General features: G+C 31.7%; 1 protein-coding gene across 3 annotated transcripts in view; it reads left to right on the top strand.

The window, feature by feature from the left end:
• The window catches only part of LOC145300914 (ubiquitin carboxyl-terminal hydrolase 24-like), a 237514-nt gene that overhangs the window by 160043 nt on the left and 51636 nt on the right, over positions 1 to 25835 (top strand). For all 3 annotated transcript variants that reach the window (XM_080144530.1, XM_080144529.1, XM_080144528.1), the window contains 9 exons: positions 3653 to 3808; positions 7362 to 7596; positions 10119 to 10180; positions 14628 to 14813; positions 15048 to 15159; positions 16933 to 17077; positions 20025 to 20185; positions 21389 to 21569; positions 24164 to 24246. In XM_080144530.1, the coding sequence (XP_080000656.1) occupies positions 3653 to 3808; positions 7362 to 7596; positions 10119 to 10180; positions 14628 to 14813; positions 15048 to 15159; positions 16933 to 17077; positions 20025 to 20185; positions 21389 to 21569; positions 24164 to 24246 (1321 nt within the window). The remainder of the gene's footprint in view (positions 1 to 3652; positions 3809 to 7361; positions 7597 to 10118; positions 10181 to 14627; positions 14814 to 15047; positions 15160 to 16932; positions 17078 to 20024; positions 20186 to 21388; positions 21570 to 24163; positions 24247 to 25835) is intronic.

The following is a 25835-nucleotide window of genomic DNA, read 5'->3' as shown; positions in this document are numbered from 1 at the left end:
CAATTCCTGAGTTCAATAAGATAAACTTAAAGAAGGTCAGAGGTTACATCAGTCAAAGTTATTGTGAAAATGACATTAAAGATGAGAACAGTAGTCCAAATAATCCACATAATAAAAATTATCAAACCTCATTTTTAAAAATTTCAAAACATGTTTAAAATATATGTTTAATACACAAGTTGAGAAATAAAATAATAAATAACTTCTAACAAATAATATCAATATTCTAACGATATGTTTAAATTTATTTAATAAACATGTACATAATCAATAGATGAAACTAATGGATCCACTTTGGATTAAAAAAGGCTTTGGAGAAACAGAAACTAAAGTGACTCCAAAATCTTTCACCGGATTTAGTTTGAGATCATTTTTGTTGAAGCTATACAGGTTAGTATGTCTAACACGTCAGGGAGATGAACACCCCCTGCCTTGCACAGTTCCAGGTCACGCTTGGGCAAGTTCTAAGTGCGAGCAACATTCAAAATACAATTGCGACTTCTTTGTGGATTAATTAAAAAGTTTTGTTTTAAATTCCATGCAGATTCCAAAGTTCAATAAGATGCACCAGAAGAAAGTGGGAGGTTACATCAGTTAAAGTCATAGTGAAAATCATACTCAAGATGAGAATAGTCGTCCAAAGAATCCAAATAATACAAATGATCTCATTTTTTTCCTTTCAAAAAATTTACCAGACATGACAGAATTAAAGAGATGTAAATAAACTTAGATGTTCATTTAAAATATTAATTATTTAATGCAAGTATTTTAATAAAACTAACAATATTGCGTTTTTAATACAAAGACCTTTTAGACCTGCTGGTGTTCAGGTCATGAACATTATGTGGAGGAATTTCTTGTCATGTTTCATGCAGTAATCTTAAAAGTTTTGTTATTAAAGATTGTACCTGATTCCTTTTTTTTTTCTAAGGTTTCAGTCTATATAAATATCCGAAAATAAAATAAATAATCCGAAAATATGGCCCAGAGGTATTTGATAGGGTTCAAATTTAGCAATTGATTTTTAATTCCATTTTGATTCAACCAATCTTATGTGCTTTTCGCAGTGTAGAAGGATTCCATAAATAAAAACTCATATTTTATCATTCTATCATTTGGAACTAAGAGTGCTTTTTGCAATGTGAAAACATATTTCACAGAAGTAATGCTACACTAGAAATTCACTAGCTCTGAACGACCATCATTCTATTTTTTCAAAGGTTCCTATCTCAGAACTGTTCAATAAGGTTCACATCTGGTGATTGATTTGACATGGCAAAATTTTTAATCTCATTTTAACGCAAGCAATCTTCGGTTTCTAGAAGTGTGACAAGGACTCCATCTTCCATAAATAAAGATTTCTATTTTATCATATTCTGTGAAATGTTTTCCAATATTCTCATCTGATAGAATGATAAAACATGAGTTTTTATTTATGGAAGAGGGTGGGGGATTTTTTGCCAAACTGCTAAAAACATAGGAAAATGTTATCTCAAAAAATTCTTCAAGACAATGTTTGGGAACTGATCGCCAACCTAAAAGGGGTTTTTTATTAAAAAAAAAATGCAAAATGGCTGTCAACTAATTATTAGTAAATAAGAAATTTGATTGTTTTTGGAATTTTTTAAATGAGGATTGATAATTTGTATTTGAATTATTCAAATTATTCACACAACATTTTGGCTGAATAACCCACAACCTTCTTCATGTGTATCTTGTTGAACTTGAAAATCTTTCTGTCAAACTTGCACAAAATTTCGAATGGAACCTTTTATTTAATCCATGAGGGCAACATCAGTCATGACTGGGTAGAGGTCTTAAGTAATTCACTATTGTATTTTGAGTATCGCCTGTGTTGAGGATTAAACCTTTAACTTCTAGAAGAGTATAACTTACACCACAAGGACCTGTGACGTAATGGATAAAGTACTTGGTTAGTTCAGTTGTAAATTACACTCAATAGTCCGAATAATCCAAATAATAAAAAAAAACTTTGTTTTATTTTCATAAAATAATTAATATCATCAATAATCATCTGTGTTCATATCTGTTGTGCCTGTTTAATTTTGCTAATTTAATTGAATTTAATGAATTTAATTGAATTTAATTGAATTTAATTGAATTTAATTGAATTATCAATTTGAGGCAAATTAGACAAGTAATGTTAGAATTTTATATTAAATTGAAATCCTCACAATGTTTGTAAAATATTCAAAGAAAATTTACAAATATCAGTTCTTGCCCAGAATTTCCTCTATATTTGAAAAACAAAAATAAAGAAAAATCTGTATAATGTACACATCCATGACAAAACAAAAATATCATTTTTTTTTTTTATTATTGGAATCCTTTGTGATGAGTAATTTGTATATTTATCTATTTAAGGCCAGAGGAATAGTTTTCCGAAATGTGGTAAAATAACAACAACTATGAAGATGAGGATAATATTCTGCAAATAAATGAATAAAAATATCATATTCCAAAAATCACATAAATTGATCAAGTAGTTTTATGCCAGTTTGAAAAACTACAAATTCCCATTAATCACTTAAAATGATTTTCTTTATAAAAATAAAACTACTTAATCAATATATGTGATTTTTGGAATATGATAGCTATAAAAATGTAAAAGGGGTTATGCAATAAGAGAAACATTATGATATACAAAAAACAACAAGAAGAAGCAAACCTAAGTATTAAGGAAGCACACATTAAAGTCTCAAAGACAATGAGAAAGAATACATGTTGTTGCGGTCGAAGATAGAGAATGATATATCAGTAAATGTTACTTTGTTCTGGGAGTTTATGCAACTACTACTAGAGGGAACATATGCAAGTGTTTTGGGAGATAGGTTTTTAGAAGGAGTTGGATTAACCATCCATCTGCTTTAAAGAATGCATCAGAACAAGGCTAAGATGTCATCCTAAATTTTACACTTTGGTGGCACGAAATTAGACTCATAAAAAAGATCTTTCTCTAACAGTGCTAAAATAAATCCAAGGGGAATAACTTTGATAATTTTTGGCCAGCATAACCAAGATGAGAATAGTAGTTTGAATAATTCCAATTCCTTGAATAAAATAAACATTTTGTATTGATTTAATCTGTTGATTATTGTTTCCCAACTACTAACAAATTTGTATCAGTTAAACTATATGATAAATAATTATAATGTTTCCAAAAAGTTTGTTTTGAAGATTCTCAACCTTTGTTCTAGTACTTCCTGACCTAAAATGTACCAAACATTGACATTATTGTTTTTGTTTTTTTTTTTACTTTTTCCCTTTGCAAAACGCAATCATGTCAAAAACCAAAACAACAATTCTCCTCTACAAAACAACCAAACCAAACTCCATGAATAAATATTTGAAGATATAAAGAACTTGAATCATAAAAACTTTTTCTAAAATTACTGGAATTGGCATTAAATAACCTGGAAACGGTTGATAGGTTGTAAAAACAACCAAAGCAAATCTCAATCTTTGTCTTTTGAATTTTCAACTAACTTTTCATCTCACCTCTATCACTTCAAACTTAAAAGCAAGCATCTTTTTAAAGAAAGAAAGGGGGAAAAAAAGTCTTCACCAAAAATGTTATTGTATTGTGTGTAGAATTTTTTATTGATTGTCTTTTGCTTTTTTTCATCTATAGGTAGCACGGGCAGCACAGGTAGTGAGAGTGAGGGTCAGACTCTGCACGCTGGGGTGTGCGCCCAGCAGGGAAACCTCAGCACCAAAGATTGTAACATTGCACGAGAGGCGTTAGAAATTCTAATCACTTGTTTACAATTAAGAAGCGGATCTTTAGGTGAGCTGCATCAGTTTTGACACCTCAACCTCTCGCTTTCTCCCTCTCCATCTCTATTGCTTCTTTTCCTCTCTCTCCATTTCTTTCTCTTCCCCTCTCCTTTTCTCCTCACTCTCTCTCTTTCTATTAACCTCTCTCTATTGATCTCTCTCCCATTTCTCTCTCTCTCTCTCTATATATATATATATAGATATATATCTTTCCTCATCCCTCTCTCTCTCCCTCCCCCTCTCTCTTACTACAACATTCAAGAAATAGTCACAAGCTTACCATGGTTAAAATAAATTTTTTAAAAAATTAGATTTTTATATTGAAATCATTTTTAATGAAAAAATTTCTGCTTGTCATTCTTTTTTCTTGACAAATATTAAATTTCATTTTTATTGAATAACCAAACCACCTGAAAGATATTTCAAGATTTTTTATTTTTTATTTAACTCTTTTCTTTATTCTTTCTTTTCTTGTGCTACTAGATCAGACTGTCTGAAGATATTGGCTTTCTAACCTAAAATGCACCAAACATTAATGTTATTATTTTTTTCCTTCCTCCCCATTTGCAAAACTCAATCATGTTCTGCAAAGTCAAAAACAAAAACAATAATTTTCCTCTACAAAACAACCAAACTAAACTCCATGAAACTACATGGTTGGTTCCACCATTATATCTTGGATTGCTTTGTTGTGAGTCTATCTGTTACACCTCTGCATTGTTCTGCCTTCTATAAACCTAAATTTCGTTTATGTACACATTGAACAATGTTTCAAGCAAACCTATTAGGATTGTTATAATTAATCGAGGACTTTGGTATCTATAACATTTCAAAATTTCAATCATATTTGAATTTCTTTCTAGAATGGTCTCGATAAAAAAATGCAAAATCTTTTCAAAGCATAGGGGAACTTTGAAATTTTATTTTTGCTATCCATTTGCATTCAAATGGGCATCTATTGAAAAAAGTTTAAATTTTGTGATGCATGATGCAAAAAATAAAAATTAAGTTATTGTTTATTCAAGTCAAACAAGAGTTAAAATAGTATTTTTCCAATTTAAATGTGAATTCTGGTAAATATAAGCTTCAAAATTTCAATCTAATTTGAATTTTATCTTTAGAAGGGTTTCTTTTTACTTGCCTCTCCACAAGGGCAGAGTTAGACACAAGGTCATTTTTTAATGTTGGGCAAAGTGTTTAGAGTTGTATGCTCTATCTGTTAAGTCCAAAGTAGCTGAGCAGCGGCTTGGTTCCCACCAGTTTTGGCAAATAGCAAACAGAATCCTGAACAGAAGCGTGTGCTCCATCCCAACTATTATCAATGAACCTGAGGTAATCTCGTCAGCATCAGACAAAGCCAAACTCTTTGTCAGGAACTTCGCAGCTAATTCTACCCTTTGCGATCAAGGCTGCCAACCCCCAATATTTCCTCCTGTATCAGAAAACACGCTATGTGATATACGTATATCTGTACGTGATGTTGCCAAGCTAATCAAAAACCTTGATTCCAGTAAAGCAACTGGCCCTGACGGTATTCCAATTATAGTACTCAAAAAACTTCAACCTGAACTAGCGCCCATACTTACAAAACTGTTTAAACGTTGTCTTAAGGAGAATAGTTTCCCATCTCCCTGGAAAATTTCATCAGTATGCCCTGTATTTAAGAATTCAGGTGATCGCTCATCCCCCTCTCAGTACAGGCCAATAAGTCTCCTGTGCGTCATGAGTAAGTTGCTGGAATCTGTATTAAATACAGAAGTAATCAACCATCTCAACAAAAATAATCTTCTTAGTGACACTCAATATGGTTTCCGTTCTGCTAGATCTACAGCAGATGTGCTTACAGTTATATCTCATAGAATTAGCAAATCTCTCGACGGAGGCAACCTTTCTAGGGCAATTGCTCTTGACATATCTAAAGCCTTTGATAGGGTATGGCATAAAGGTTTACTTCATAAGATCTCTAGCTATGGTATTGCTGGAAATGTCTTCTCAATTATTAAATCATTTCTTTCTGATAGGTTCATAAGAATAGTAGTTGAGGGGCAAAAATCAGAAGCTCACAGTATTAATGCCGGTGTCCCTCAGGGGTCCATCCTGGGCCCAACTCTTTTCCTGATCTACATTAATGATCTTCCAAATCACATCCTTACATCATTTGTAGACATCTATGCTGACGACACTACCATTTATGGTAGCACATCTAAGACAGTAAACGACCAAGTTCTCTCCAATTCTCTCTCCTCTGATCTTGAGCATGTAGTACAATGGGGTAAAGAATGGCTGGTTACTTTTAATGCATCTAAAACCAAGCTTCTCTCTTTACATCATCAACATTCTGATCCACATCTGACATCAATTGAAATGAATGGCTCTCGTCTGAAGGAGGCCTCAAGTTTTGACAAACTTCTTGGCTTGACCATTACTCCTGATCTTAAATGGAACACGTACATCAAATCTGTTGCCAAGGCCGCTGGAAAAATGGTGGGATCTTTCTATCGATCTGGTAGATATCTCACTGCTGATGCTATTCTCTATCTATATAAGAGCCAGGTACGTCCAAGGATGGAATACTGTTGCCACATCTGGGCAGGAGCTGCTAGAAAGGACTTGGCCTGCCTTGATAGAGTTCAAAATAGACTTCGTAGCCTCGTAGGAGATGTCCTTTTCTCTTCCTTACAACCTTTATCTCACAGAAGAGATGTTGCGAGTTTGTCTCTGATGTATCGTTATTTTCATGGAAAGTGTTCAAATGAGCTTCAATCTATGGTCCCCCCTCGCCAAACTTTCACAAGAAACACTCGTCTAGCTGTAAACACTATCAATAATTCCCCCCACTCTTTATCTGTGCCTAAACCTAAACGTAGATTCCATGAACAAAGCTTTTTTCTTAGAACTGCACGCCTGTGGAATTGTCTTCCGTTTTCCTGCTTTCCGGCTGACTACAATATGGTTGTCTTCAAGTCTAACGTAAATAAGTTCTTGATGAGCCGTTCCATATAAGTTATCAACTTTACCAAATTTTCATTACTAATGATTACTATAATGTCCAATTTCTACTGTACACTCTTTAACCCTTATCCTTGAGTGGCCTCTTGGCCTTGATAATGTGGTGATGCCTATGTAAAAAAAAAAAAAAAAAAAAAAAAATCCAGCTCCACAAAAAGGAGCACTCTGGATAGGAACAAAAATAAAAATTGCCTCAGTCATGAAGGGTTTCTCCTCCATTGACAGATGGACAGAAAGGGTGAAATGTAGCATCAGAACAGATACTATACTGTGATCTTGGCTTGAAGGCTTCTAGAAGGGTGATTAAAATGAATACATTACATAATTAACACTCTAATCTCTTCTTTTAATATCTCTCTCTCTCTCTCTCTCTCTCTCTCTCTCTCTTCTTTATTCTACCACTTTCTTCTCATTCCCTCTTTCTCTTTGTTATTCTCTCTTTCTTCATCTCTCACTTCTGCTATTTATTTAGCTTCTCCTCCTCCCACCCACTCATTGTTATTGTTTTTTTTTTTTCTTTCTATTATTTTTTCCTACTTTCCTTCTACTTTCAGCGGTGTTTTATTCGTTGCCGTGCGTCCATGATTTCATCATTGACATCCTTGTCGGCTCCACACAGCCAGATATAAGGAACGCAGCCCTGGAGCATTTCTATCAACTCAGCCAGACAGAAACCCCCAAGAGTGACAATGACAATGTCAGTCCTCATCAGTTTTTGCTGAAGGTCTTACTCAAGAGTCGTCTTCCTTTTTGGGTTACATCGAGCGCGATCAGAGGTTCCAGCCAAAAGTAAGAATTGCATACTTTCTCCTCTCTTCACTGTCTTTTGTTGGATACCTTTTATGACAGATCAAAAAGTGCTGTTATATTATTTTATCTAAATCATAGACCAGGGCTGCATATACATTTTCAGCATGAGAACTACTTAAGACATGACTAAGTCTAAATGATCTACCATTTACTAAAATTGAAAAACACATTATTTATAAATATATTGTAAATTAGTTTTATATGCACAATATATGCATGTGTACGTTGCATTATTGCATCATACAACTCTGTACATTTTTTATCATTATGCTGATGACTTGCATTAGATGGAATCAGTCAGGGATGCATAATCCGAGCAGTAGCTCCTAATAGCCAGCATCAAGCAGACTTAAAGATGCTCATCAGCCATGGTGGCATGGTATTTGAACTTAATGATCTTCATGTGAGAAAAGGCTGACTCAAATAATGCGGTCAAGAAGGTAGCACATTTACTGATGTTGGGGTCGTCTGTGAGTAAGTTCCATAATTGTCCATGAGCTCTACATCAGTTGAATATTGGCTTATTGTGTCAGAATCTCATTCCACACTCCAGAAGAGTTCAGGTGAGAATGTTGCAATTTTCAATGTGACTGAAAAAATGCAGCATCTTCCTGGAAATGGTAGCATATAAATGTAACGATTAATTTGAGTAAAACAAAGTCTTTAAAGCGTTTATCAAACTCTGAACAACAATTGCCAATTTGCTTTAGCTAGTGTGCACTATCACATGACTGCTCTTATGTCTCCAGTTCTGCTGCGAGGTTCTGAAAGTTTGCGAGCACTGTTTTTTTTGGGGGGGGGGGGGGGGGTCGATGCTATGTGATCTGCTCACAATGCCTTTGCAATCGATTAGCCAATCGCAATTGACGTAATCGATACCTCTGTCTTAGACCCTTCCTCAATGAACAGAATTATATTTATACATGGGAGTTAACTGAAGTATTTGCCTCTGTTGAGTTTTTGATATTTTCCTCATCTGCACATCAACTCAACTGGAAAAATATATTTATTTAAACTGAAATAAATTTCATTAAGAATTTAATTTTAATTTGTAAACATTTTATTGTAATGGAAGAAAAAAATTTTTGTCCAGAGTTCTCTCTATATTAAAAAACAAAAATAAAGAAAAATCTGTGTTATATACATACCTGTGACAAAATGAAAATATCATATTCCAAAAGTTATATAAATTGAATAAGGAATTTTATTTTTATAAAGAAAATCATGTTCAAGTAATTAATTGGAATTCGTAGGTATTACAATTATTTGCAAGTTTGAATTATTGAATTATCTCCATTTGGTTTTTTTTCATCCCCGGACAAAGGGAGGGTGGACCTGTAAATTCACCCCTGTCCGTTTTTCCATCTGCACTTTTCTCAATAACTACACCTTGGATTTTTTTTTAATTTTGCACAAGCATTAAACATGATATGAGTAAAAAAAGTAACAGAACGGATTTTCTGATAAAACTCCGGTTGTTCCCCTAGGAGTGCCTTTCGAGTTAAAATGGCTAAAATTGACACTTTTGTGCTTATTAAAAAAAAAATTGATGCCTTGGATTTTTATGGGGCAAATAATGGACTTAATCATTTTTTGGGGGGGATGGTGCAGAACTCAAATTTACATATGTTAAGGCCTAAAACTGAACCATTCATTTTCAGCAGGATTTGATGTCCCCTGGGGCAAATGCTGAACTTGGTCATTTTTTTATGGCTCGTTCACTGTGCTTCACTTGTTTTTATTGTTTTCAAAATGACAGACAAGACGGCCGCTCACAAAATCCTTTTTCTTATTTAAAAATGAAACTACTTTAATTTATCAATTTATGCGATTTTTGGAATAGGATATTTTCGTTTGTCATCATACAAATTTTTATTTTTAATATAGGGTGAATTCTGGATAAGGACTGAAAAAATATTATAAATTTCTTATTACTAAATTAAATGAATAATATGTGAGCATGCAAAACAGAAAATATGACAGTGATTGTTGTTGTTGTTAAGTGAATCTGACTTCTGCATAGTGCTCACAAATATTGTGTCTAAGGAAGTCTTTCTGTTCGTCACAGCTATTTGTTAACCTGCAAGCTTACAGGTGTTTACCACTGAAACAAAAACAGCAAGGCTCAGTGGTTGCATTCAATGTCTAGGAAGGTTTGGCCCAGAACAATACCAAATTGCGTAATGATAGTACTTCTGTTGATGGAGACTATTATCTTCCTAAGTGATAACTCAGGTCCCAATTAAAGTAGATTTAGATTATGTAAGGGTTCAAACATGTTTTATGTCAAATTTTTTGTTGGCCATTTTAATTTGAAAAAGAATTTAATTTTTTTCTTTTCAATATATTTTAGAATTGATCAAATAAATTATTGAAAATAAAAACAAAATGTTTTTATTTTTTTACTTTTCTATTTGCAATCATTTTTTTTTTCATGAAAATCTGTTTGTTTTTTTTCAACTTAGTGAAAAGTATATATTTTTTTGTTTTGTATTTTTCAGGCTTTTAAATCAATGCTCACAATATTTTGAAATGCGATGTCGATTGTTAGAAAGTTTATCAAGTAAGAAGTTTGTTTCTTTATCCTTCAATTTACACATAAAATGTCATGATTTTTATTGACAAAATGGACCACCTGTAATTATATATATACTTTTTGATAGTAAAAGGTATATACTTTTAATATATATTTTTAATAGATTATTTTTTGAAAAATGACACATTTATTTAAGCTCAAAATAACTTTGGAAATGCCACATTTATTTAAGCTCAATAAAATGGATTTGCACTTTCAGAGCATATATATCATTAGTAAGCAATTCTAATACCACAAGTATATTTATACTAGCTGGACACCCAGTATTGCCCGGTCGTACAATATGCTTAAACATGATATTTTAATTTATGCATATGTATTATTATAGAATGAATCTATTGAATGTTATATATTACAAGAAGTAATTAACCTGATGAACAAATTCGCCAAAAAAATTAAAAATTAGTAATTATAATGTCGTTCATAAAATTCTGTCTGTGTATGTTTATAATATCACATCAGCTGGTATTTGGGCTTGACGATCTTAAAAGTAGTCTTTCTTCTCTTATAGATAAAATAGAATTTTTACAGTGGAGTATTTTATGTTACACCGGCCATGGTTACCCCGGTGTAATGTAAAATATTTCCCTGTAAAAATTCTTTTTTATCTATGAGAGAAAAACTATTTTTAAGATCAGATTTTATTTATCCGATGAATTTCTCTACAAAAGATATCTAAGAACACTGCCAGAAATATAAATTACCTTTGTATGAAATTTGCAAAAGATAGGCTCAACCGTTTCGGGACCTATGAGGAAGGAGCTCAACACACACAAACTGACTTTTATATAATAATAAATAACATTAACATTATTTTATTGGATGTATTGTATTTCTTACATGTGCTTCGTTAAATGATATAGATTGATCAAACAACTCGCAGTTCTTTTTTAGTTTTACTAATGTCACCATTTATCAAGACTACTCAAAGATAAGAATTTATGAGATGCATAGATTTTCAGTTGAATGATGAAGAACATTATAAGAGGATTGAAAGTAATGAATGAAGATCGTTTATGACAAGAAATTAGATTTTTTTTTTCTTGATAATGTTTGTTCACTCTCTGCTCTCCCTCCCCCTCTCCCTTCCCTCTTAATCTGCCTCCTCCTACTACTCTTATCATTGCCCTTTATTTACATCATTCACCTGACATCCATTGTCAAGTAAATAAATATATTTATTTATTTATAATAGCAGACTGCCCAGTGTTTCCCAGTCATAAGATATGCTTAAATATGATATTTTAATTCATGCAAATTACATATTTATTATCATAGAGACAATTCTCTATTGATTGTTATATTGTACTCAATGTATAGTAGTGAGATCAAACCTAAAAAATATATATTTGTGACTTGAGTGCCAGCAGCTAAAATCGAAACCAAAACATACAACTCTCCATCCCCATTCCTTAGCCTCTGAGCTACGCCCATACGCATATATATGTATATATATATATATGTATATATTCACCTGTCATCCCTTTTTTTAAAAGATGGAATCGTTCAATAATCAAAGACAAAATTCTAGCAAACACAACCAGATGGTCCACAGACAGTTTTATATATACTCTTTGAAGTTTTCAACCTTTAAAACTATATAAAAATATATTTTTTATCATTCGTTAGAAAACCATCTAGTCAGTAAGTTATTTAATCACCTGCAATCACTGCATCAACTCGCTCTTGAATTTACTATAGTACCAATAATTTACTTTTCAAGGGATCATCAGTTGTTTACCATGAAACACTGTTTCGGGGATATATATATATTGATAATATCATTTGTTTTTATCCATTACTTTCTATTCTCTGTCTTTCTCTTTCACTACTTTATTTACATGATTCCATTCGTTTTATTCTTTTGTTCATTCTTTGTGTGTCTTACTTCCACCAGGTGACAAGCAAGCAAAATCATCAGTAATTATATAAATTAAATTTGATGGATTCTAAATTAAATCCCATTATCATATTGAAATACACAAATATTTTTACTTTAACTTCTCAGTTTTTTTTTTTTTTTGATTTTAAGTAAACTTGTAAGAAATACAGATGTAAGATTAAATATTTTGTCATAATTAATTGCAATACTGGCTTTCGAGCTACTGATTTTCTGATACATCTTTTAATTCAAACAAAATTATAAGATAATCCTGCTTCTACCAGATTAGTGTATTATTATTATTCGAATGAGGATGACTCTGTGTAGCGTGCCATCAATTTGTTTATTTATATTGTACTTGCTGGTGGTAGTCTCCCTTTATTTTAAGATCATAATTTAAATTTAACTTGGTTATGGCTTAATAAACAAATTTACATTGCATCCATGGTGTGAAATATAAACACTGGTCTATTTCCATAAAAAAAGCCAAACTGCTCAGACCTTTTTAGTAATCTCGGTTCTTGTTGAAAATTCATCCTGTATTAAAAATCAAAAATAAATGAAAAAAAATCTGTATTATGTATTTATCCAAGATAAAACAAAAATATCATATTCCAAAAATTATGTAATTTTTTTTTTTTTTACTTGGGAGTCACCACTTATCAAGGCTCGAAGGTCACTCAAGGATAAGGGTTGATGAATGTAAAATGGTAGTGTAGTAATCGTTAATGATGTAAATTGGATAGAATTTGATTATTTATGGGGAGGCTCAACCAGAACTTGTTTACATTGGATTTGATGGCTACCATTGATCAAGTTATTTTATTTTCATAAAGGAAATCATTGTTAAGCGATTAATGGGAATTTGTAGGCATTACAACGTAAACCTAGTAAGTATGAAGTATTATTGAGTTATCTACTCTTTATTTCTTGAGATTTTAAATGGCAGGCGAGACAATTACTTCTTGGATACTCATAAAATCTTATTTCATTATCTATAAATAAAACTATTTGATCAGTTTACATAATTTTTTGGACTATGATATTCTCGTTTAGTCACAGGCACATATATCATACAGATTTTTCTATATAGTTGAAACTCAGGACAAGAACTGTAATCTCTTGTGGTTCATAAACATAGTAATCGTATAATTAGTTACAAGTTGATGAATTATTATCAAGGTGATATTAGATGGTCTAGTATTCTGGCAAAAATCTCGAACCAAAGATGCAAGAAAATCTGTGTTGAACTGGTATTGGTTCAAAAGAGAGTCGCCAATCTGATAGGCACTGAACTGGCATCTAAGCTTCAGTCTCTGTCCCATCAACGAAAAGTTGCATCCCTCTGCCTGTTCTACAAGTATTTTAATGGTGGATGCTCTGACGAACTGCAGACACTTGTGCCCCCACGACGTAAATACCCCCGACAAACCCGACAAGCAGCTATATCCCACCCCTTCACAGTAGAGATCCCTAGATGCAAGAGAGCCTTTTACTCCAGTAGTTTCTTCCCCAGAACCGCTAGACTCTGGAATTCCATTCCAGGTCCCTGCTTCCCCAACTGTACTGACATGCAGAAGTTCAAGTGTAACGTGAACCGACATCTTGCTGCCCAAATCCCTACATAGTGCCCCAGTAGTTGCTGCCCCTGATAGTAGTCCCCTACACCAAAGTGGCAATGTGCCTTGTTTAGGGTGAAAATGTAATAAAAAAAAAATAAAAAAACGAAATGTAGTGATGATTTGAAAACAACTGTATAACTATCCACTATGTCACAGATTCTTATGGACAATTTTACGTTTGAATTGTAGGTGCCTTAAACCTGTTTTCTTTTTAGATATTTTTTATTACTTATCATTAAATATTATTACTATATATATATATATATATATATATATATATATATATATATATATATATATATAATGAGTAAAATGATAATTTTTTAATTGAAAATCAGTTTCAAAAGGAAAAAACAAGCAAAATCAATAGTTTGTACGATCGTTTTGGAAACAATGTTTTATTGAAATAGACAATATGTCTTGAACAATAATTTGATAAAAAGATTATTTAAACAAAGTTTCCTCATCATCAAAAGGATATGTGTGGGGGAGGGGGTTAAAGACACCAAAATAAACTAGCATTTTTGTATTAAGGCAGATATTCCTTTTTTCCGCACATTTTTAAACTTAGTTCTAATTTTAGTCCATCTATTTTTTGGCATGTTGTTAACAATATTAAAATAGCTCTAGGATATCTATACCTATTGAGCTTATTATATATCTACATTACAACGAGCATTGTTTTCTTTCTTTTAATAGTATTAATACATTTACTAATACATTAAAATAAACTATATATATATATATATATATATATATATAATGTTGTGCAAATAATACTCCAAATGAGGACAGTAATCCAAATAATCTAAATAATATGGATTATCCAAAATTCAAACACATATTTTTTTTTTTTATTTATTATTATTAAAAACTGTTGCTGATAAAAAAAACTTTTTTTCAATTTTAGTCGAAGACCAGAAGACCTTAATGGTAGATGTGTCTGCCATGTTGGAAGATGAAATCGGTTGGCTGAGTAACTTTGTCATATCTGAGTATCACGAGTTGCGTCCAACAGAGAACATGTTGCTGGCTGGTCATCTGAAACTCTCCAAGGCTTTGTTCACTTGCGACGGGATTAACAAACAGGAATTTGGTAAGTACCACTGTGGAACAACATGCTCTCTACTTAACAACAATCGCCGATTCTTTTAATTTTGGTCTTTTATTTATGTTCAAATTAACTATTCATTTTCTTTATCGTCCATTTTTATGGAGATGCCGGGAGAGGGGGGGGTATAAATAAATAAAAATGAATTAATCTTTGTTTTCCTTTGTAAACTTCTCCAGAATTTCTTTTTCAAGTTTGAATTTTATTTTTCTTTACAAGGAAAAGATCTTCTCTACGAATTGCTGTATGACTTTTTGTTCCCCGCTTCCAAACTCATCATGGACAATCTAAATGAAGCCAGAAACGATGAACTTTATAACTTTAATCCTAAGTAAGTTGACATTTGCATCGATTTTGTTGAAGACTTTCCTCAAATAAATTCAGAAATAATGGTAAACGATTGAATTTACAGGAAAGACATTTTTTGAATGAGTGCTAGTCTACCTGCACTGAAGAGCTGTGATACAGCAAAACAGTCTGCCTGTGGATGACTAAACATAAGCCCCCCCCCCCTTGTTAGGTAAAGCATTGTCATAAATAACATCGCCTGTTGCTTTCTTAGTGTTTATGCGAAGCTCTTTGTTTGTAAATAAACAAACAAATCAAGCAATGTAAAATCAGCAGACAAACATGTATATCTAAACATTTAAGGAGTTTGTTTGCAAGTGTTGATCCCATGGGCCAATGGTTAAAACTGTCAACTATTCACTAGATGGTTGTAGGTTCAATCCCTGACTCAGGATGAGTGCTAGTCTAACCATACTGAAGAGCTGTGATACAGTGAAACAATGTCTGTGAATGATTATATATATATATAATATATGTATATTTTCAAAATTTTTAATTTAAAAATGGAAATATAAATATTAATACTAATATTTATATATTAATCCTGTCCAGATAAAAATGCTCAGTATTCAATAACATACCATGCAGTATACACACCAAACCAAACTTTTTCACCTATAAACTTTAAATTCAAAAAAATCTACTTAAACCTTCTAAAAACCAACAAATCCTCTACAAACTATAATATGTACAATCCAAGGTTTTTCCAGCAGAAATTTCGACCTAATCCTTCAAAAGAACTATAGATCTATACGCTCTTAATGTTTACCCCAAGTTTACAAATGTACATACCAGAAATGGGTTTATGGATTTTACCAATTTTTAATCAACTTCATTGATTGAATCTTGTTACAGTCTAAATGCATCTTCACATTAATTTTAATATCCTTTTTTGCATTTATATATATTTCCATATAATCTTTTTTGTATTTAAATATATTTCTATATAATCTTTCAAACATTACTTTCTTTCAAACTTTAAAGCTTTCAATTTTTGTGCGACCAGCAAAATTATAGTTAGTCTATTTAAAATTTCTTTTGCTAACCATTTTCTTCCTAAGAAAACAGACAAATTTTTTAAACTCCAGGAATATAATAAGGAAATAAATTTTTCTTGTATTTCTTGTTTATGAAGAATAAATGTTGTAAATCATAATTTGCAAAATTTTAAGACCCTTCACATATATATATATAGTAAGTTATAAAAATATATATGGCAATTAAGCTACACAGAATATTCCATGTTTCATTCTCGTGAGAATTTGTCAGGCTTATATATATTTATGTGGAAATATGTTTTCTCAATTATATTTCACTTTATATCTATACCAATCCTTTAATTTATGAAACTCAGTGTAATTACAGAGCAAATAAATGACAAAAGCCTATATTCCAAATTTCAAGATGTTGACCATCTTAATGTTTATTCCTTTAAGTATGTTGACATGCACGATTTTTGACAACACTTGTTTTGTAGCATAAAATCATTCATTTAATTATGAATCAATCAATTTATTCTGTCCTTAACTCATCAGAAGAAAAAGCACCTATCAATGAATTAAAAGAAAATAATTGCATAGTGCATGATTACAAAATCCGAAAATTGAGAGAGAAGTTGTGATTATATTTTTTTTTTAATTTTATTACGCTACGTTTTTAAATGACTCAAACTTCGGACAGCTTTATTATTCCTACATTCTACTACTAGTACAAAAAAGAAAATAATTTGATTTTTTTTTTTTTCCCCTCTCCCAAGGTGTTCCAGTACAGAATCTCGAGTTGCAGCTTACGAACTTCTCACGGAATTGGCCAACAAATCCTTGTCAAATATGGAGCACATTTGCAAACATCTCATTTGGATGCACCATTTACCAAATCCGGAATGTTCCAATGAATGGGAAGTAAGTGAAAAACACTAAACATTGCTGATGAGTTTTTATTTCTTTTTCTATAAGATTTATAACAAACTAGCAAAGATACCCATCTTTTACACGGGACTTGCTGTATGTTCGGGTAACCGCAAAGCAGGTATCTAGCATACAACAAAGTTCTGACTTTAACATTTGACCTTGACCTTAAAAAATAGTGTTCACTATCCCTAGGTTGGAGACCATCATCATGTCTGGTTTCGTCATGATCGATTCAGTTGTTTGGGCTGTAGAAGAGTATACATAGGCTATAACCAGGACCTTAAAAAATGGTGTGCTCTATTCCTAGATAGGGGACCATCATCATGCCAGGTTTGGTCATGATCGGTCCAGTGGTTTGGGCTGTAGGACAGTTGCAGACATACACACACATGAATACTACTACATTATATATATAGAGATAGATATAGATATGTATTCCCATTTTTATATAGTTATTTAATTTTTTTACTTTAATATTATTTTTATTTTTGTTATTTTTTTTTTTGAAAAAACAAATTTTCGCCCTTTTTTTTTTTTTTTTTTTTTTTTTTTTGATCATTCAATTTTTAGACTTTAATAATTTAATTTTTTTTTTTTATTTAAAAAAAAATTGTCCTTAAATATTCGTTTTGGGGTCTGGGAGCGCTTAACCTGAGTTCTGGGAGGGGATTGGTCATTTTAAGTCCCTCTTTAGCCTGAAAGTCTGGTAGAAAGCTGACAGTATTTTTTAGACTCCTATGGCTGACAGACCTGTGTAGTGTATGTAAGTGATGGGGATACCTTAATTGCCTTTGTTACAAGTTTTCATTTTGAGACTGGGGTATAATATTGATGCGGTGGTTTCTTTTTTTGTTTGTTAGCAACCGCTCTAACAATATAAGAGATGATGGTACATGGAACACACTCCATTTTCTTTAAAATCTTGTCGAGTTTATCAATAGTAATACTACCTAGTGATATATTCACCCTTCTTACCTTTAATTGGTCGGGGTAAAAAGTTATTTGGGCTCTGTTTCTTTGCAACCAGTCTGTGCCCATTATCAACTATTGGTCCAAATCTCAACAACACTTGCTTTCCTCATTTTAATGAGTAACTGGACTATGCTTTTGCGTTCCATCCTTTTCTCGTTTTTCCAGGCAATGATTGCTGTGCCCAGGATGCAGCAATCATTTTCAGGAAAGTCCCCACGACGCGGACGTACCAAGTTTTTACCTCTCCTAATTCATTTCTCTATCTTTCTCTCTTTCCCCGCTTTCCATTTTTCTACATCCCTCTCCTTGACTCCTCTTTTACCTTTGTCCAGCCCATTCCTTTCTCTTGTTTTAATGCATTCAAAATAATAATGTAAATCATTCATCTGAGATTTCAGTTTAAAGTTATTGCTACCGGGTAACACATTTTCTCTCCAGTTTTCCTCCAAAATATATTTAGTTTAATATATTACCGAGAAACACTGAGTTTCTTATCTTCTCACTATCTTATTTAAAATATGATGAAACTTATTAGTGACAAAATGAAAATATACTCCAAAAATCATGTAAATTGGTCAAGTTTTATTTTCATAAAGAAAATCATTTTTAAGTGATTAATGGGAACTTGTAGGCATTAAAACATAAATCTCACAAGGTTTGAATTATTGTTGAGTTATCTCCCATGTAATTTGAGTTTTTTTTGTTTTGTTTTTCAAAATGGTGAACTACGTGATCAATTTATGTGATTTTTGGGCTACGATATTTTTGTTTTGCCACGGATACATATATCATACAGATTTTTCTGTATTTTTGTTTTTTAATATAGAAGGGGTTTTGGACAAGAACTGGAAAAAAATTGTATTTTAATTTTGGTATAAAAGTGGGTGTGGTGGGCTATAGCAATGAGGTTGGTAGTAGGTATTTTTATATATGAAGTTAAAGTTTGTCATTAGAAAAGGAAATTAAATATTAGACTGAGTGATAAATAGGTAACTTTGTTTTATGGCATATCAACTATTTTTCTGTTATATTATGGTGAAATGTGTACACTTCAAATTTTTAATATCTTCACATATTTATTCAAAGTGTAAATTATTGTTTGATTAATTCAATTAATTTTATAAGATTACTAGCTGGATGCCCGGCATTGACCAGTTGTACAATACGTTTAAATGTGATATTTTCATTTATGCAGATTGCGTGTGTATTATAGAATCAATTCTCTATTGATTATTATATATTACAAGGAATAATTTGCCCGGTGGACAAATTCGCAAAAAAACTAAAAAAATAATAAGGATAATGTCATTCAGCAAATTCCGTCTGTGTTTGTTTACAATATCACATCAGCTGATATTTTGACTTGACGATCTTTAGTCTTTTTTGTCTTATAGTTAAAATAAAATAATTTTTACAGGGGACTATTTTACGTTACACCAGTGTAATGTAAAATAGTCCCCTTTTATATCTTTTTTATCTCTAAGAGAAGAAACACTATTTTTTAAGATTGAATTTTTCGATTTTTTTATACTTATAGGATTAATTTCTATACAAAACATAACTAAGAACACTGCCAGAAATATAAATTATCTTTGTATGAAATTTGAAAAAGATAGGCTCAGCCATTTCAGAACATATGAAGAAGAAACACACACACACACACACACACACAAAGTGACTTTTATATAATAGTAGAAATGTTATTGTTGCAAGATTTTTATTTAAAAGAAAAAAAAAAAAAAAAAATTTCTAGAATACTCCTGATATAAAAAAAAAAAATAATCATCATACAGATTTTTCTTTACTCTTGTTTTTGTATATCGGGGTTAATCTGGAAAAAAAATTTTTTTTTTTCTTTTAAACAAGACTTTTGCATTTTTTAGTATTTTAATGTTTTCTTTTTTTATTTCTCCATGTTTTATAACTGTTATTATTATTTTTTTGCTTTATTCTTCATTCCATTCAGTATATGCCTCCTGTGGACGGCCGAGCAGACTGTGGATTTGTTGGGTTAAAGAATGGTGGTGCCACTTGTTATATGAATTCTGTTTTGCAACAAATCTTCATGGTGCCAGGAATATCGGAATTCATCTTATCTATTGATGAAGATAATCCAGATGAAGAAAGGTTTGTAATTATTTCTTTTACCTCACATTTTTTTTAGAAAATAGAAAACTTATTTTCAAATGGCAAACTCAGATTCGGGAAGAGGGTGCTTTCCATGGCTGAAAACAAATAAATGGTTCAGTCAACCTAAAAAAAAATAAAAAAAATGCCACAAATCCATAGAATCCTTAATAGAATTTACAATTCTTTCTGCAATTTTTATTATGAGGATCATTCCAAAAGTAGTGCTTCCTAATTTTTTATTCCACTCAAATGGATCAAAGGAGATTGTATGTTGCATTGTAATGATGACTGAACTTATACATTCAAAGTTAAAGAGATACAAAGACGGAAGTTGTATCATTAAACGAGCAACCTTTTGTGTTCCAGAATTTATGTAAATAAGTACATAGTCATCACCATTCTCAATGCACTTTTGTCCAAAATTCAATGACATATCTCTGCTTCTGATGCACATCTATAACAGGTTTGCTTCTTTAAAGTCTCACGCCATCAATCTCCGCAGCAGAGCGATGAAACGTTCAAGTCATGAATGCAAAAGTTCAGTCATCATAACAATCATAGCAATTTGCAAACTTCTTTAATCTATTTGGATGGAATAAAAAATAGGAGGCATTACTTTTGAGTCACTATAGAGTCACTGCTTATCAATGCCTGGAAGTCACTCGAGAATAAGGATTAATGAGTCTCAAGTGAGACAACATCATGATGGTGGAAATTGGATATGAATCAATTTATTTAAGAGGATGACTCAACAAGAATTTGTTTATGTTGGACTTTAAAACAACCATGTTATAGTCAGCTGAGAAGCATCTCCACAATATTGTGTTGCACAGATGAGTAGTTCTGCGAAAAAAGCTTTGCTCATGGAATTTACTTTTATGCACAGATAGTAAAGGAAATTTCTGATAGTGGTTGTAGTTAGATGAGTGTTTACTGTGAATGTTTTACAGGAGGAAGGACCAAAGAGTAAAGCTCAGTCAAGCAGCTGCCATAAAAATGATAGAGCAGAGATAGGCTTGAAACTTGTATGAGAAAGAGATAGCAGGGAGGAGAAAAGGGAATCGCCCACTAGATTTCAAAGTCAGTTTTGTACCCTATCCATTTAACTTGATAAATGAAATTCTCAACCATAAACAAAAATAATTTGCTGATGTTTTTTTTAAGTTTCTTTATTTTTTCTTTTTTTTTCTTTGATTTTAGTGTTTTCTATCAAGTGCAACAGATTTTTGGTCATCTGACGGACAGCAAATTGCAGTACCATGAGCCAGAAAGTTTCTGGAAAGTCTTTAAGTTGTGGGGACAAACAATAAATGTCCACGAACAACAAGATGCCTTTGACTTCTTCCAAGCTCTCATCGACCAAATCGATGAACAACTGAAAGTAAGAACTTTAAATTTCAGTTGGATATTTTTTAATTACAACTTTTTTTTTTTAAATTGCAATTTTATTTTTTTTAATTGCAAAAAAAAAATTTATAATTTATTTTTTTTAAATTGCAATTTTATTTTTTTTAATTGCAATTTATTTTTTTTAATTGCAATTAATTCTCAATTTATTTTATTCACATGATATTCATCAAACTTTTTTTAAACTAAGACACTTCAATTAATTTCTAAATTCGTATTTTTAAAACATTTAAATTTTGTTTTTGAATTTTTGAGATGATGATTGGTTATTTGGATTATTCGGACAACTTTTCTCATTTTGATTTTTATTTTCACAATATTTCACCCAGTGTAACCTCTGACCTTCTTCAGGTGTATCTTGTCAAACTTTGGAATCTTTCTGTCATTCCTGTGGTACAGTGGATATAAAATACTTGGTAAAATTAATTCGTAAGTTACATGCTTCTAGAGGTTGAAGGTTCAATCCTCAATACAGGTGACACTCAAAATACAATTATGAATTACTTAGGACTTCTACCCAATCATAGCTGATCGAACGAGAGCATGCTACCCCCATAAATAAAATAAAGGGTTCTGTACAAAATTCTGTGCAGAGCCCCAAGTTCGACAGAAAGATTTCTGAGTTCAACAAGATACATTTGAAAAAGGTCGGAGGTTACATTGACTAAAACATTGTGAAAATAACTCAAGAACAGTAGTCTGAATAATCCAAATAATCGAACATCATCTCGAAAATTCAGAAACAAATTCTAAATGTTTTAAATAAATTAAGATATTTGGTTGCAATTGAAAAATGCAGTATACTATCAATCTTTAGTATGTATAGTCAATTAGAATGGATGAAGCAAAGGATATTCACAATTATTATACCAAAAGGTTTTTTGTAGAAATCGGTAATGCTTGTGACTCTGCATTAAAAGCAGTTAAATGAAATCTCTGTTTGAGGCAAAGAAAAAAGAATAGATAACATTATTATGTAATAAAAATGCCTTCTTATTTAGCCAAACTGGAAAGAGATTAAAGACAAACAATATTAAACTTCACCAAATTTATAGTGCCATACTCTGTAGCAGATTTTATTGCAAACTGTTTAGCTGGATAGAGCCACAAATAGGCAAAATCCCAACTGTTTTAATGTCAGGAAAAATTTGTAAAGCCACATTTCAAAGAACTGTATTCATACACCAAGCTATTCCATTGGCCAGTTACCCAGCACTTTGTTTACGTAAATAGAAAATAGTGCATCAAAACATAGATGCTTCATTACTTTGAATGTCAGTCTTTACAGCAAATACTCATGAGCATCACAATGCTCGGTCTGCTTTTGCATTTCTTTTGTACAGAGTGCAAGTGTCACTTTGAATGATAACCACATTGGAGGTTCTGTACAACCGCTGTGTACTTACTACTTGGTTATTCTTAGACTTAAACTTATGAACTCCTGCAATGCATGAGCCAGTCAAAGTAACTAACTATCCTGTACCTCTATAAGACCACCATTTGCCCATGTATGGAGTATTGTTGTCATATTTGGGCTGGTGCATCTGCTACTAGTCTCTCACTCCTAGACAAGGTCCAAAAGAGAGTCTCCAACCTGAAAGCTCCTGTACTGTCATCTAAGCTTCAGCCTCTGTCTCATTAACAAAATGTTGCATCCCTCTGCCTGTTCTACAAGTGCTTTAACGGTGAATGCTCTGACGAACTGCAAGCACTTGTGCCCCCACGACGTAAATACCCCTGACAAACCCGAGCAGCTAAATCCCACCCCTTCACAGTAGAGATCCCTAGATGTAAGAGAGCTTTCTACTCCAGTAGTTTCTTGCCCAAAACCGCAAGACTTTGCAACTCCTTTCCGGTACCCTGCTTCCCCAACTGTACTGACATGCAGAAGTTCAAGCGTAACGTGAACCGACATCTTGCTGCCCAACTCCCTACATAGTACCCCTGTAGCTTATGTCCCTGATAGTAGCCCCCTACTTCAAAGTGGCAATGTGCCTTGTTTGGGGTGAAAATGTTATAAAAAAAAAAAAAAGTATACCATCATTTTCAATCTGAAGCCAGATCCTCAGTGGATTTCCAGTTTCTTCCTGTTCTCAATTGTCTGTTTCCAGTTCATTTTTGGTTTTCCCTTTTTCTATCAAGGGTCCATTGGAACACCTTTTGGCAATTCTCTCTAGGGACAATCTTAGAGTATGCCTAAACCAGCCTAAATGTTATTTGTAGTTTATACTATATGTTGGTTAGTGTACTGACTGATTGCTTCATTTGATCCTTAACATCTTTCTACAGCACTTTGAATCAAATGCATCTAATGTTGTCTTTTTGGTAATTTTGAGATACCAAGTTTCACTTCCATATAGCAGTGTGGACAAGATGTTGCTGTTATAAAATTTTAGAAGTTATTTGATCAGGTATCAGTTTATTCACAAGTAAAAAACACAAATGAACTAATAGTTTGTATGTAAAACAGATGTTAAATCAAATATTATTATGAAGAAATCAGCATTTTTTTAATACTTATTAATGTTTAAATGTAATTCACTGGTTGTCTTTATATCTTACTTCCAGAATCTTGGCAGAGAGGAAGTTTTTAAAAAGAAATTTCAAGGAATCTTTTCTGATCAGAAAATTTGTAAAGATTGTCCGCATCGGTAAGTATGATAAAAGCAAAATGCTTATTTTTTACTTTTTTGTTTCTCCCAACATTACAGACATATATATGACTCTGAAACATTACTACTTTTATACATTTTTTTTTTTTGTTTCTCCCAACGTTACAGACATATATGACTCTGAAACATTACTACTTTTATACATTTTTTTTTTGTTTCTCCCAACGTTACAGACATATATGACTCTGAAACATTACTACTTTTATACATTTTTTTTTTTGTTCTTTTGTTTTGGATTTTTTTTTTTTTTCTGATTTAGCGTGTAATGAATTTGAAAAATATGTGTCACATTCTTGTAGACCACTTCCTCACACTACCCAATACACCCTGTATTGATGTGAATGTTCTCTGTTCCTAGAGTTGTATTGCTCCACTCCTGTTATTGTCATCTATCTGTGCTGAACATGAACATCCGCTATCTTGAATTATATTGCCTCATCATCTCAACTTAGGGTGTACTTCTAAATATAACTCAAAAATTTCAATTCAAATTTTAATTAAAACTTTAACCAGAGTTTTTTTGACACAAGACAAAATCATATGCGGCCAGTTTTTATTAATTAAGCAGGGAATTTTGGGGATGAGGAATTAATCTTATTTACATGATAAAATATACAAAGTGCATTAAAAATGGTGGTGACTATGTAGAAAAATAAATTCTGGAGCACAAAAGGACACTTGTTAAAAAATAGGAGGCTTTATTTTTTGGATGATCCTTGTAATATATATTGTTGATTAGGACAATAGTCCAAATAGAAACAATATAAATAATCATAATTCAGGCTAAAAAATAAAATTAGTGAAATCTTATTTTTTTTTATACATATACTCTGTATGAGGACCGTGTTATTATCAGAATTTTCCAAACAGTTAATGTAAAATGCCAAAAGATACCAAAACACTGAGCCAATGAAATCACAGCAGCCAACACTGTTTATGAAAACATTTATTTACTATTCATTTATTATAAAAAAAATTAAATATTTATCTTGATTTTAACAAAAAAAAAAAAAATTATATAAAAAAATATAAATTTTTCTTTGCTTTCAGTTATTCAAAAATAAATATTTATTCATGTAACTTACCTTATAATGAGTGTTTTTTTTTTTCTTGATTTGAAAAATTGTCCAATTATTCATTGTATTTCCTTCATAACAACAACAAAAATATTGTTTTCAGTTTTCAATTAATTTTTTATTGAATTATCATTGTAATAACAGAAATAATGTATTTTTCATTGATCACAAAACTTTCATTCAGTGTTTTGCATAAATTACCCAGAAAATTTTGTGCATAAGTAGATTTTTTAAACTAATCCGTGTAGTGACTCGATCAAATCAAGATTTAAATATTTATTAAAATATTTTTCAACTAATCAAAGAGCCTAGATTTTTATCAAATATAAAAAAGTAACTGTTGAGAAAAGACTGTTTGGAGTCAATCTGAAACACGTAAAGCAAAGTTTTAACAGAAACAATTAGTCAAGATATCTCATTCAGCTCATAAACACAATTACTGACTGCCATCCACACTAGTTTATTCATCATAAAGACACTCACACAAGTAAG

The sequence above is a fragment of the Euprymna scolopes genome, chromosome 2 (assembly GCF_053919585.1).
Source record: "Euprymna scolopes isolate OS-2025 chromosome 2, ASM5391958v1, whole genome shotgun sequence".
NCBI classification, from domain to species: domain Eukaryota; kingdom Metazoa; phylum Mollusca; class Cephalopoda; order Sepiida; family Sepiolidae; genus Euprymna; species Euprymna scolopes.
This window is presented reverse-complemented; position numbering and strand designations above follow the sequence as displayed.